The sequence below is a fragment of the Oreochromis niloticus genome, linkage group LG8 (genome assembly GCF_001858045.2).
Source record: "Oreochromis niloticus isolate F11D_XX linkage group LG8, O_niloticus_UMD_NMBU, whole genome shotgun sequence".
Lineage (NCBI taxonomy): Eukaryota > Metazoa > Chordata > Actinopteri > Cichliformes > Cichlidae > Oreochromis > Oreochromis niloticus.
In genome coordinates, this window is record NC_031973.2 from 23,111,362 (window position 1) to 23,125,156 (window position 13,795).

The following is a 13,795-nucleotide window of genomic DNA, read 5'->3' on the forward strand; positions in this document are numbered from 1 at the left end:
CCTTGTTTCTAGACGATATTTCTTGATGGTATTGTGTGGTGGATCAAAATCTCATGGTAATTTTCTGTGTTTATAATTTCATTACATCAACTTTGACAAGATTCCCAACACCACTGGCTGAAGGCGCTCAGTGTTGTACAGCTCTAGTGACACCCTGCAGTGACAAATTAAAGCACAAATTTCACATTTCAATTTATCACTCCAAAAGACTTGTTGGTACTACAGTTGTCCCTCGTTTATCGCGGTAGTTGCGTTCTGAAAATAACCCGTGATAGGTGAAATCCACGAAGTTTATTTTTTTTACAATTATTTTAGGTGTTTTATGGCTGTAGTACCCCTCACTACACGCTTTATACACTTTTCTCAGACAGGCATGAACATTTCCACACGTTACTCTCTTGTATAAACACTCTCAAAGTTCAAACCTTTGTAGAAAAATAAGTCCAGGATTATAGAATAAAACCAAATGCACCCGACATTGAAATTTTTGTGTTTGTTGGAGAAAACTTACAAACATACAGTACAGCACTTCAGAGTCACACTGCTAGCGATCGAAGATTTATGTAAATTTGACAATCTGAACGCATTCTTTACTGTACAGGAGACACAGCACGAGATTGATTGACAGTGGTCTACAGCCAATCAGAACACAGAACACAATGCATTTAAAAAGAAAGTATGCAAAATTGCACAAAAAAATCCACGAAACAGCAAGATTGTGAAAGGTGAACCGCGTTATAGCGAGGGACCACTGTATTGTGTTAAAATTTTTTATAGATTTAATTAATAAAAAGGAAACTGATGTGTTTTTGAGACAGGCTGCTCGTAACAATGTGCCCAAAGATATAAATAACAGTAAACAGTAGGCTGCAAACCAGTGCATGTTATTTTGGTGGCAAAACTTTTTCTGTGCTTCCATTTTGGTGAGTGAAATTCTCTTACCTCATTAGTTTCTTACACCACAAATGATGATTTTATGCTTCATAAACCACATCATGGCAGCGAAACTCCGTAATCCAACACAGTGGCTACAAAAATTCTTAAGCCACCTTTCGTTTCTTAATCTTTTTCCGGAAACATGGGAAAGAGATTCAGGAATTTAATGAAATCATGAAAACATGGAAGTACATTATTGTAAAGTTCGAGCTTGAGAATCAGTATTTGATACTGTATGAGCACCTTTAATCTTTACCACAGACTGAACTTTCCCAGGCAACTTTCCTGTCATTTCTCCAGGCTTCTCAGAGGACATTAAAAGCTCTTCAAGGCGCTTCACCTATGAAGCGCCTTGATGCGACTTTTGTTGTGATTTGGCGCTATATAAATAAAATTGAATTGAATTGAATTGAATTGAATTCTTTGGATGTTGGCTGCCTTTTGTATTGTTCCCTGTCAAGATGATCCCAAACTGCTTCAATAATGTTGAGGTCTGAGCTTTGGGGAGACCAATCTCCCATTGCGTGTTTTTCTATCCAGGTATGCTTTTACTGCATTACTGAAAAATTAAGCTCAAGAACACTTTAAAAAATTATAAGTCTGTCCACTTTGAAGCAAAGTTCAAAGAAATTAAGCAGAATTCACCGCATGTTGTATAGGAATAAACTTATGAACTGCTAATCAACACTCTGTTGCACTGTCTTATGACTGACTGGATTTTGTAGCCATCCACTCACTCCAGCGAAGACAACCCCAACCTTCTGGCAGACGTTGAAGATGGCTGGCAGATTCTGTTTCTCCACTGTAGCTCTAACTTGTACTTACATTGCTGAAGAGGTCCCGGCGTAGCTGCAGACTGTACAATCATTGCCATAGAACTTGTGCCACAACATATAGAAGCAGAAATACAACTTGAACCTCACTGTTGTGTATGCAGTATGTTTAGAAAGCAGCCATTTCCATATCATTTATACTATCAATCAATCATTCTTATAAATGCGGTGTATTACCTTTGTACTTACCGAAGATATCAAAAGATCTCTTTTCCATGAGAGTTTTTTTTTGTGGGGACTAAGAATGCTGAATCTGGGGTGAGTGGCCATGAAATGTGAGAAGAATTGACATGGCTGTTTTTCTCAGACTGTTCATCAGTCATTCTGTCTAAAAGGCTTTGGAGCTGTCAGGAACACATGAAAGAAACAAGCAATCAGGTTATCGTCCAACAATCAAACCACCAAGGTCTGCGTGTGCTTAAAAATCCAAGCTCAGTTTAATGACTTGTTTTTTGTTTTTTTTTATATATATATTTATATATTATTCCTACAAATACTGGTTTTCACCACTTTGAAAAACGTTCACTTTCCTTAGTAAACCAAGAAAGCTAGAAATATCCTACAGTGAAAAAGAAAGACAAAGACAAACCATTGTTGACCAAAAAAAACCCCAAAAAACCAAAAAAAAAGAAAGAAAATCACAAAAAGACATGAAAATAACAGTTAAATGAAATTAAAAACAACATCCTGTACAAACACTATGGGCCAATAATTTAAGAAAATAGTGTCTCTAAATATTGCTTTGTACCTCCACTGACCAGGTCCGCTCTGTATTAACACCAGGCAGTTCATATGGCGACCGCAGTGGGCGCTAATAACCCAGGCGCTGATGTCACTCCAGAGGTTATGGGGTCAAGCTGCAGCCAGAGAAATATTTGTCGTTCTCTTCTTCTCTGGCTGTTTTGGCAGTAACAATACAAAGACGAGGGATGGTCACACTACTACAGTACTGCACTCCTTATGAAACCAAGGATGTTTTTACTGTTTGATGTAGTTTTACCATTATTACTTTCTACAGCATTATTACTAGAACTATCACCATCACAGACACACAGAGTGCATCGTGTGTTTATGTGTGTGGAGGGTTCGTCCGGCTGTGTGTGTGTGTGCGTGTGTGTGTGTATTCGAGTATTGGTGTTCAGTGCTCAGAGCTTGTCTTCTCAAAGGAGAAGCTGGGAAGAGTTAATAACTTGGAGTTGGTGTTGGGGTTCGGTGAACCTCCGTCCTGTCCTGAACCCTCTCCGACCGCCAGGTCAAAGGAGTCCTTGGAGTCACTGGAGGGTGCTCTCCTCCTCAGGTAGGTGTCCCGGTTGGGTAGGGGAGGGGGCATCCCTAACCCAGTCAGTCCCATGCCACTGAGCCCACCCAGGCATGGGTAGAGGCCAGACTGGGGTTCCAGTCCCTCAGGGGGGTCCACAGATATACAGGGTGGGCTCATTTTCTTCTTGCGGCGGGGGGAGGTCTGAGCGGGGATCTGACTTTGAATCTGCAGGCTGTCGGCCCGAGACACAAAGCCGGAGGAGGTGGAGTTGGTGCTGCACTGGGGGCTGGAATCAACTGGGGAGCAGACTTCCACAGAGTGGCGCCGTGGGTCGTCCAGCCAGGAATAAGGGCGGGGGCGGGGCAGGAGGGCGTTGCGGCCCTGCGTGTCAGCGCTGTGGAACCTCTTCAGCTGCCTCAAACACGGACTCCGACTTTCCTGGCAGCCCGCGTAGCTGCCGTAACCTTTGTTCCCGCCGCCGCTGCTGCTGTCCTCGGCCGTGATGTCGTCGCTGCCGGCCAACACCACCTGGTTAATGAGGGACACTTCCCGATCCTCTGACACCTCCTGCTGGGGCGGCCTGGCGGGAATGGGAGGGGGAGGCGAAGGGCAGGGGGAGTAGGAGGCGAGGCAATGCTGGTCGTGGTGCTGGGTGTGCACTGTGCTGGGACGTGATGGTTTAGGGGAGGCGCCCGGCGTGGCAGGGACCAGGCACAGAGCTGGTTGTTGAGGAGTAGGGTGATGATGATGATGGTAGGAAGAGGGAGAGGTAGAGGAGATGGAGGGGGTAGGGGATGGAGGGAGGCCAAGAGAGGCCACATTCACGAGTCCTTCACTGCTTTCCCCTACGTCGGTACAAAGGGCCTCCTGAGAATCAGTAGACACCGCAACCTGGAGAACGGGTGGGGGGAGGGGGATTAAAGTAAATGTGCAATGAGAGGAAGGTGGGGGATGAGAGGGGGGAGACTGGTTAGTGATAGATGATGAGGGTGAGAAGCAGCAGTTTGGGTCAAAGTTCACAGTATGACCAGCTTACTGTCACAGTCCTCTATTTTAGTTTTCTAAGAGACATTATTGTGATAATTGTAAGATGATGTTGCTTAATGTCAGTATTTCAGATTAAGATTTCTCAAGAGTAAATTGGGTAAGAAACATCTGACATTAGCGGATACTTTCTGTGCTTTCACATTCATGTGTTGAAGGTTTAAAGTTACTCTGTGCTCTGACGTTTAAAAAAGAAGCCAAAAAAAACTGTTTGTGTTTGCGTCACGTAGGCATTGCTTGTCTTGTAAGATTTATGTTTCATACTTCAATTCAATTCATTTTAATTCAATTCAAGTTTAATGAGAGGAACTTCATAATGTAAGGTAAAGACCCTAATATCTGATTTAATTTTGAAAGTAAACCTTTTTGCATTTCATGCAAAATAATGAGAACATTATGGTAGCCTTGGGAGGTCAAACACACTGCAACTTAAGGAAACACCGGTAAATAAAAAGCACTGCAAAAAGCCAGAAACCAAAACATGCGAAGGATCGCACTGAGACACGTTTAAACGACGCAAAGGAATCTGCTTCTTAATTCAGATAAAACTGAGGTTATTGTACTCGGCCCTGAAAATCTTAGAAATATGGTATCTAAGCAGATTCTTACTCTGGATGGCATTACCTCGGCCTCCAGTAACAATGTGAGGAACCTTGGAGTCATTTTTGACCAGGACATGTCCTTCAATGCACATATTAAACAAATATGTAAGACTGCTTTCTTCCATTTGTGCAACATCTCTAAAATTAGAAATATCCTGTCTCAGAGTGACGCTGAAAAACTAGTTCATGCATTTATTACTTCCAGGCTGGACTACTGTAATTCTTTATTATCAGGATGTCCTAAAAACTCACTGAAAAGCCTTCAGCTGATCCAAAATGCTGCAGCAAGGGTCCTGACAGGGACTAGAAAGAGAGAGCATATTTCTCCTGTTTTGGCTTCCCTTCATTGGCTTCCTGTTAAATCCAGAATTGAATTCAAAATCCTGCTCCTCACATACAAAGTCTTAAATAATCAGGCCCCATCTTATCTTAATGACCTTGTGGTACCATATCACCCCATTAGAGCACTTCGCTCTCGCTCTGCAGGCTTACTTGTTGTTCCTAGAGTATTTAAAAGTAGAATGGGAGGCAGAGCCTTCAGTTTTCAGGCCCCTCTTCTGTGGAACCAGCTTCCAGTTTGGATTCGGGAGACAGACACTATCTCTACTTTCAAGATTAGGCTTAAAACTTTCCTTTTTGCTAAAGCATATAGTTAGGGCTGGACCAGGTGACCCTGAATCCTCCCTTAGTTATGCTGCTATAGACGTAGGCTGCCGGGGATTCCCATGATGCATTGAGTTTTTCCCTTCCACTCACCTTTCTCACTCACTATGTGTTAATAGACCTCTCTGCATCGAATCATATCTGTTATTAATCTCTGTCTCTCTTCCACAGCATGTCTTTATCCTGTTTTTCTTCTTTCACCCCAACCGGTCGCAGCAGATGGCCCCGCCCCTCCCTGAGCCTGGTTCTGCCGGAGGTTTCTTCCTGTTAAAAGGGAGTTTTTCCTTCCCACTGTCGCCAAAGTGCTTGCTCATAGGGGGTCATATGATTGTTGGGTTTTTCTCTGTATTTATTATTGTGCTATCTACTGTACAATATAAAGCGCCTTGAGGCGACTTTTGTTGTGATTTGGCGCTATATAAATAAAATTGAATTGAATTGAATTGAATTGAATCTTCAGTGTCGTGAGGGAGAAAAAGATGTGAGGTAATATCTCTTGTAATCATGTGATTCATATAATACTGTAGCTAAATGTTTGCTGTTAGCCATTTACTGTTAGCTTGGTACTTCTGCAATTCAGTTTCATTTTATTTAAATCACTACACTACATGGATTGACAGGTGAATCACAACAGCAGTTGTCTCAAAGAACTTTATACTGTAAGGTAAAGACACAACAGTGAGATAAAGAAAACCCCAACAATCAAATCGCCTTTCAGTGAGCACTTGGTGACAGTAGGAAGGAAAAACTCCCTTTTAACAGGAAGAAACATCTGGCAGAACTCAGCTCAGGGAGGGGCGGCCATCTGCCATGTATGAGGTTGCAGTTCTGCAACTGTTTTGTCACGTTATTGTCACCGAAGAAACACTTCCATTTTGGGTTTTTTCGGCACATTAATCTGAATAATTTACCCTGAACTTTAGGGCATATATTTTCACTAATTCAACTAATGACTCAGTTCATTAATAAGGTTTCGAACAATATAGCTAAACACATATATGATGATATTTTAAAGAAGGAAGGTAGTTGGGAAAAGTGTATAGTATTTTATTGTTTTGATATTTGTTTTGTTATGTTTTGGGGGGTTTTTATGGACTGATTGACCGCTGGCCGACACAGTGAGCTCCGAGCCAGACCAAATGACCTTCTAACCTTTGACCATTCATACAAAACCCTGTTAGCCGTCAGCGCTGCAGTTTCACGAAGAGTTTGCAACCAATTGTGATCACCCTTACCTCTGTTCAGAACCATGTACAGGGCGTGAGGCCAACAGGCTGAGGGAAAACAGTATGTAACGACTGCAGTAGAGGAAAGGTTAGTAAGCACAGTGGTGGCTAAAATGTCCCGATGAACTCATGACTTTTTCTTCATCTCTCACAGACTTGGGAGAGGGCATTGATAGCAGGGTGCTTGAATCTAACAGTGTTGAATTGGGTCAGTTCAAATATACTCTTAAATCTATAGAGATGAGGAAATAAAACATGCATGGGTTTTAGAGCATAACGCTCTGAGCAGTGTTTGGATTTATGGGGGTTTCCCTGCATGAGAATGCTGTAACCACAGTGACACCAAGTGGGCGAAGGTATCACAAGCAGGCCTGGCCAATCACCAGCCACAGCAATGCAACACCAGGTAGGAAATCATAAGAGTGCACACTGGAACGAAGCTTAAAAGGATCACCCTGTCAGAGTTAATTTTTTTTACATTTTTTTTATAAGCAAAACTGACTTAATAGTACTACACTCAACTATTAACAACTATTAAAGCACTAACCCTAGGCAATACAAAATTCTCTGGTGCTCAATAATCATGATTCTGAGTAGAAAATAGCCAAACGCATATGGACAGCACTTGCTGTTTCGTAGCAATCCCCTGAGTTGTATTTGTTTGTAATATATTAAGTGCACTGTACCATGAGTGAAGGTCATAGCCACACTACACCTGTATCTTGCTGTAATACATTCTATCATGTGACTGGAAGATCCAGTTATGAGATGCTATGTAGTTCCAGTCACTTGTACAAATCATTAAACTCTCACTAAGTTAGCTCCTTACAGGCTAACTAACTACCTGTTGAGAGAGTTAAAGATACTCTGTGGCTGATGCTTAGCAGTAGACAAACATCCAGGTCAATGAGTGGCAAAGAAGGGAGGAGGGCAAGAGAGGACTCTGTATGTGTGTGTGTGTGAATGCAATAGTGTGTTTGCTGGGCTGTCTCTCTGAAGATGAACATGGAGTCCAGTGTTTCTGAAAGGCCCAGTGGTAGCTAAAGTCTACTGTCTGTTTCAGAAACAGGAGTATCTGTGTTTGAACAGAAGCTCAGGGTCGGGCGGCTTTTGGGCCCAGCTGAGCTGAGATCAAAGACCAACAGATACAGTGTGGAAAAATGAGACAGCAGATCAGTTAATAATAAACCAAACCCCAGGAAGAAGAAGACAGACAGAGGGGGGAAAGTGAATATGTTTAGAACATCCAACGCGGAAAGCTTTAAATGATTCTCTTTCATGGAGTTTTAGAGCCACTCTTGGGATAGATGCTTTTGAATTAAGAATAAAGGCCTGATTTATCAAAAAAAGGCATATTATAGGAGCATTAATTTCTGTTTGGTAAAGCTGACAATTAATATTCCAAATGTGATTATTCTAAATGTGATTATATCATAGAGTTTTCCTTTTTTATTAGTTTTGGTGGTGTTTTTAAATAAGTTATGATGGCTGGGAATTTCACTGATGTCTTTGCTGAGGCATTCTCTATCTGGATACCTCAAGGACCAACAGGCTTTCAGGCTGCTTATTATCTAATTTGAAAGATAGTAAAGAACCTTACTATGCATTTCCTTATCTGGACCACGGAGTAGATAAAAATGGTTATATAAAAATGTGAAAGGTTGCATGCAGAACTGGATGACTATCACTGCTTTAGCACATGCTCGTTTTTCTTGTTGTGACATAAAGTGTTTTCAAAGTCTTGAGCCACACCTCAATTCTTAAATCTTTGCTAGAGAAATGGAAAATAGCTGCAGAGATTTATTGAAATCTCGTGGGATGGAAATACAGTATATAAGGCAATGCAGTTCTAACACGCTTGATATTTGACTATTATTTTTTAACACACTCCCTGAACTCTTTTAGGTAAGCTTTCTTGTAAATTCTTTAAATAGTCTTAAGGAATATTTCTCAAGACATTCAAATGAGCAGTTATGCTAACACAAGATGATATATCAAAAAAATCAACACTACTCACAAATATGCTCTCATCAGTTAGTTTAGAGTGGAACTAAATTGTGCCATATTGACAATTTTCATTAGATGTTGGTAGAAAGTTTTCTTTTTCATTAGGACTGAACTAAGCTAGCTGGCCTGTGTAGCGCAGCTTGAAAGGGCAAGGTTAGCTAAACCATCTTTATGCTATGCTAACTGTGCTATGCTAACTTTAGTACAGAAAAGTGTATTTCCTTTCATTTTAATTTTGAGATTTCATCAGCATCTTATTTATATTTATATATATTAAACTGTTATTAATAATAACACTGTAATAAATACAATGAATAAAAAAACACATTTAACAGGCATGTTTTCTTATTGTGGTTTATGGTGAAAATTAAGACACAATAAAACAATACTACCTAATACACTAAACGTTGAGCATAGTTACTACTTGTAGCCATAAATATCTGCAAAAATAAGGTTTGATCGTTTCATGTAAAACTGACATTAGTTATCAAATTATAACTCATAATATTATATTTATTAACATGTAATATTATTTTGTTATAATGTATAATTCTTGCTTTATTATAAGTTAGTGATTCAGCATTATTGAAAAAAGAATCAAACTTTCTTTTTAGCTATTATGGCTTAAAAATGACTGCTTTCCCTTCAAAATATTATGATTTTTCTCCCAGAGTGGTTCTAATACTCAAAACCCATATCCCACCGATTCCACTGGCAGCAAACAGTAAAAACTTCAGCAGCTTGTATAAGCCTGTATAGTGTTTGGTATGAACAGACAGTTATGGACCACAGTCAAGTATAGACATCAGAGATATATTTTATCACACTAATTAGTAACAAGACAGGATAAGACTAGAAAAGTAAATTTGGAGTCAAGTGGAAATCTGAAGCGGTGTGTTTTGCTCACCTGTCTGCGTAGCGTGCGGCTAAATGTGTGTGTGCGTCTAGATGGTGGGTTTCGTGGTATACTCTCTGAATCTGAGTGGCTGTGTGGGCTGATGGGTCTGAAGAGGTCTGTGGGAACGGTCAGCTGCTGGGAAAACTCCGCGGGTTGTGAACGCACCGAGCCACTGGAGCCTGCACACAAAGCACAGTGCTGGCACTTTCAATGAATGCACAACAGTTACAGTAGGTGTGTTTACCTTAGAGAAAATAACCTCCTCATGTCACAATGCTTTATGTTAAAAATCAAGCCCACCCATTTCTGTTCTGTCCTAATGAAACGTCACAAATTCTATGTTAAATGACATTAAAGAGAAATGCGGCATTACCCGATTGGGCCCTGTGAGTGCCCAGTATGTGCTGGGGCCCCTGTGGGTGTGCTGCAGTGGGAGATGTTTGCCCCACAGGCTGTGGTGAGAGGAACATGTAGCTGTCGTTGGGTAGGGAGTGCGTGCGTCCCACCGCAGGCTTTCTGACGCTCAACAGGTTGTCGTCCCGAAGCGCCCCAGGACCGAGCTGCTCCGCCTGGGGAAGCAGAGAAAACAATCAGGGTCGCCCCAGAACACGAAGAGCCTGGGCTGCTCTTTAACTCACTTACTCTCACACTCTTACCAGTACACTCACAGGTTGTCAACTGTCTAAGACACAATGTCAACAAAGAGGCACTGATCATCAGCATACACAGAAAACACAGAGGATCTTTGCACATTGGAGTTGACTGGCACAGAGCTGCCACAGATCACAGGAACATTTCCAATTCTTTTTTTAAAGCATGTGACACTCTGCTTCTTGTGTCTGCTTTTAGCCCGTCGGTCGTATAACTTTACATTAAGCCGTGATTGTGTGTCAGCTAGGGCAGTGTCCTGCAGCCTGACCCATTAAAGAATCAGTTCCCATTCAGCACAGAGCTACGGGGGGGGGTCCAACACACTTTACAACCCTGTAGCAAACACACGGCAGCTCAGAGGAGACTGAAAAGTACACCACCAGAGGACAGCATACAGCACATCCACAGAAGTAGACTGACAGGAAAGGACTGCCAGAAAAGACGAAGACTCACACGTAAAGCACAAAGGAAAAGAAAGAAGGAGGGGAGAGAACAGAGTTTACACAGAGAGAGAGAAGAAAGTGAAAGAAGTAGTCAAAGGAGAGAAAACTGCAAACTGGCAGGTAAGGAGGCGCACTACTCTATTGGACTGGACTGGACTGGAAAGTAAAACACACCAGGCTGAAAAGGCGGAATGAGAAATAAAGATAAATTTGTTTCACCAGGGTACTTCAAAGCCACTTGAACCCCTCTACCTCTTCACTCCATTGTCTTTATTTTCTTATTGCATTTGTCCCAGAACAATCCAATTAAGAGCACCTCGTTGGCCAGCACTCTTTTTTTCTGATGATATATGCATTGATTCAGCAGCAACGCAGCCTTGGATATGCAGCCTGAGCCAAGGTGACAGTGACCCTCTCTGGTCAAGAAGCCATGTGATCATTAATGAGCCAAACCGGTGGTTAATAATACTCTGACACCCAGACAACATTCAATTTTATTTTCAATTTAATGACAGAGCCTGTAGGATGGCATGTCATAGAGGGATCTATAGATTAATTGCAGTGAGGACACATACATGGGCTGCAGTGCATGACGACATGTCCAAAGAAAATAATGGATGGGGTCATGACAGAGAATGCCAGGATGTGGAAGATGCCTGGCTTTCTTTCCAGCAAGTCTAAAATGTTCTTTTACAAAGACCCTTATTCATGGTTATACTTAACACAACGTCTCATTTGTTTAGCAGCTGTCACTCGTCAACTATGGTTTAAGTGACCCATTATTATTGTATGTGCAAGGTATGAAGTGTAAGCCTTGTACATTTTATTTATTTAATTATTTGGAATCAGTTGCATAGAAAACAGAAAAACTTCTTCACTCATATTTCCCACATTAAATCCAATTTTGACAAGTTCAATAAGCTGTTCAAATAAGCTGTTTTAGTATCTGTAGCTTTAAATGCAAATGAGCTGCTGCTGGCCACGCCCCATTCCAGAACAGTTAAGGTATGTCCCTAGGCCGCATTTGAAGGCAGATTACGTCACAGCCAGGCGACAAAGTCTGTCCTAATTCGAAGGCTGCTCCAAATGCGGCCAACAAATGCGTCCTTCATTTCCCTGAATTTGAGGGATGGGTCAGGTGTATCATTCGTGGCCCAACCTATCCCAGAATTCATAGCGCGGCCCGTCCCATTTCACAGCCTCGCACTTCCAGCCCTCCTGGTCTTCGAAAGACCCGGCTCACGTAGACTGCGAAGGCCGGGCACTCCGAAGGATGCGGCCTATGATTGGGACATAGCTTTAGAAGCAGCAGCTTTAGCAAACAAATCCAAATATACAACATGGCCGACTTCAAATAGAATTGTAATGAGCTGCACGCCGAAGAGCTCATTCAGACGTTCTATGAAGAAAGAGAAACAAGTGGGTGATCTTTACTTATTTTAAAAAATAAGTCATTAGTGGTACATATACATGCTATTTTCTTTTTTAGCATCCAGTTGGCTTCCCCTTGTTAAACCCCAGTGTGTAAGTTTGGTGGTGGGGAGGGTCAGGTGACTTTGGAAATACCCAGTGAAGGAGACAGTACAAGCCACTGCAGAGGGGAAGGAGAAGAAATAACAATGGAGTAAGATGAAGAGAGGAACTGTCAGTACATTGCATTCCAGAGTGGTTAGAAATAGGGGGTTAAAATCGTCGGGGGTTGAGTCGTCTGTCAGAGCTAGGGACCAGGAATTCTCAGAGGCCAGAGACAGAGCATCCATCTCCGCTAGAGGGATCTAGGCAGGAAGAGACAACCGCTGGTGAGCAGAGAAAACAAAGGCGCGCTCTGCGCACTACATAAATAGAAGGACGTTACACAGATAAAACCTGAAACTAACAGAACAATACAAGTTTATAAAAACACCACATATAAACTTGAAGTATGTAACAGAGCGAAACAACAGAGGAAGAAGGACAAAGTAAAAAAACAACAAAAAAACGGCTGTATTTAGTCAGCTGTTAGTGGACTTTTTTTGTGACACAGGAAAATGTACAGCAGAGTGATTCTTTAACAGTGAAATATGATGCCAGTAAGACATTACAAGACAGGACGGGGATTCATTTACATTAAGCACTAAATGGCACATTTAATTGCTTATGTTGCTAAAGAAGAAGTATCCAAATAACCTAATTTTCTAGGGACTGCTTGTAAAACACCTCAAAAATTGGCTCCAATCTCTGAGTGTTTCAAAGTCTTCAGTATTTCTGGCTCATGTAAAAGAAGCTGCTATTTTTTTTTAAATTTTTTTTTTTTGCCTTCACACTGGTTTAACAGGGGAAATTGTTTCTGTCAGGCAAATGGGTCATTCGTGAATAAAAATGCAGGGACTGAAACTCACTATTTGCTAACATATCAGAAGGAGAAAATTGCCCTGTGGCATCTAATGCTGAGATCTCAAACCCATTTAAAGCTTTTAGAAGATGGGGGTTTTACAGCGCTAATGTAATTGTGCCAAATTTGGCTTCAAATGAGAAAAACAGGCACCCAGATGCATTATTCAGTGGCTCAAGTGATCCATAGCCTATTGTTTGAGCCACATCTGTGCAGGATTTAACAGTGTGTGATCTGCTGGCTTTAGGTGGGTATCACTCTGCTGTGACTGACTGGCAAATGACACAATCACCTGAGTAAATGCACAACCATTGTCACGTCCTCATACAGACACAGAAACACTGACGACAAGTTGTGTAGGAGAGACGGGGCAAACTTTAAACCACGCCACTGAGGCTGCAGAAGCAGACCAAAAACCTGCCAAGCATGAATGAGTGTAAGTGAATGAGGGAATGAGCTCATAGTTGAGGCGGGACATGACGCACTGTGCTTTGGTGGGCAGCGAGGCTGGTTAGTAAGGGGAAAATATTCAATGAAGAAGAATGCCAGTACAAAAATGGTAATGGCTGTAGGGCTGCAGGATATTAAACAGACAGGGATGTCTTTATTTAATAAAACTGAGTTCTTTGGACAGTTCATACTTCGGGTCATGCATGGATCTTCCAACATGACAGTGACCCAAAACATACCATCAAGGCAACAAAGCAGTGGCTAAAGAAGAAGCACATTAAGGCCATGGAGTGGCCTAGCCAGTCTCTAGACCTCAGTGCTATAGAAAATCTGTGGAGGGAGCTCAAGCTTAAAGTTGCCTAAAAGCCAGCCAAGAAACCTAAAGGATTTAGATAGTTTCTGTAAAGAGG

The 13,795-nt window shown here is 41.8% G+C and overlaps 1 protein-coding gene across 13 annotated transcripts in view; it reads right to left on the bottom strand.

Annotated features, from left to right (window-relative positions):
• Positions 1-2,148: 2,148 nt before the first annotated feature.
• Positions 2,149-13,795, bottom strand: part of cacna1g (calcium channel, voltage-dependent, T type, alpha 1G subunit) — a 316,565-nt gene continuing 304,918 nt past the window's right edge. For 9 of the 13 annotated variants that reach the window (XM_025909653.1, XM_019362827.2, XM_019362823.2 and 6 more), the window contains 4 exons: positions 12,217-12,339; positions 9,844-10,039; positions 9,480-9,649; positions 2,149-3,921 (listed from right to left, as the gene is read on the bottom strand). In XM_025909653.1, the coding sequence (XP_025765438.1) occupies positions 2,908-3,921; positions 9,480-9,649; positions 9,844-10,039; positions 12,217-12,339 (1,503 nt within the window). In that variant the 3' untranslated portion in view covers positions 2,149-2,907. Of the gene's footprint in view, positions 3,922-7,052; positions 7,691-9,479; positions 9,650-9,843; positions 10,040-12,216; positions 12,340-13,795 lie in introns of those variants that run through there. The other 4 variants (XM_013273535.3, XM_005448011.4, XM_005448010.4 and 1 more) reach the window with 2 other exon arrangements.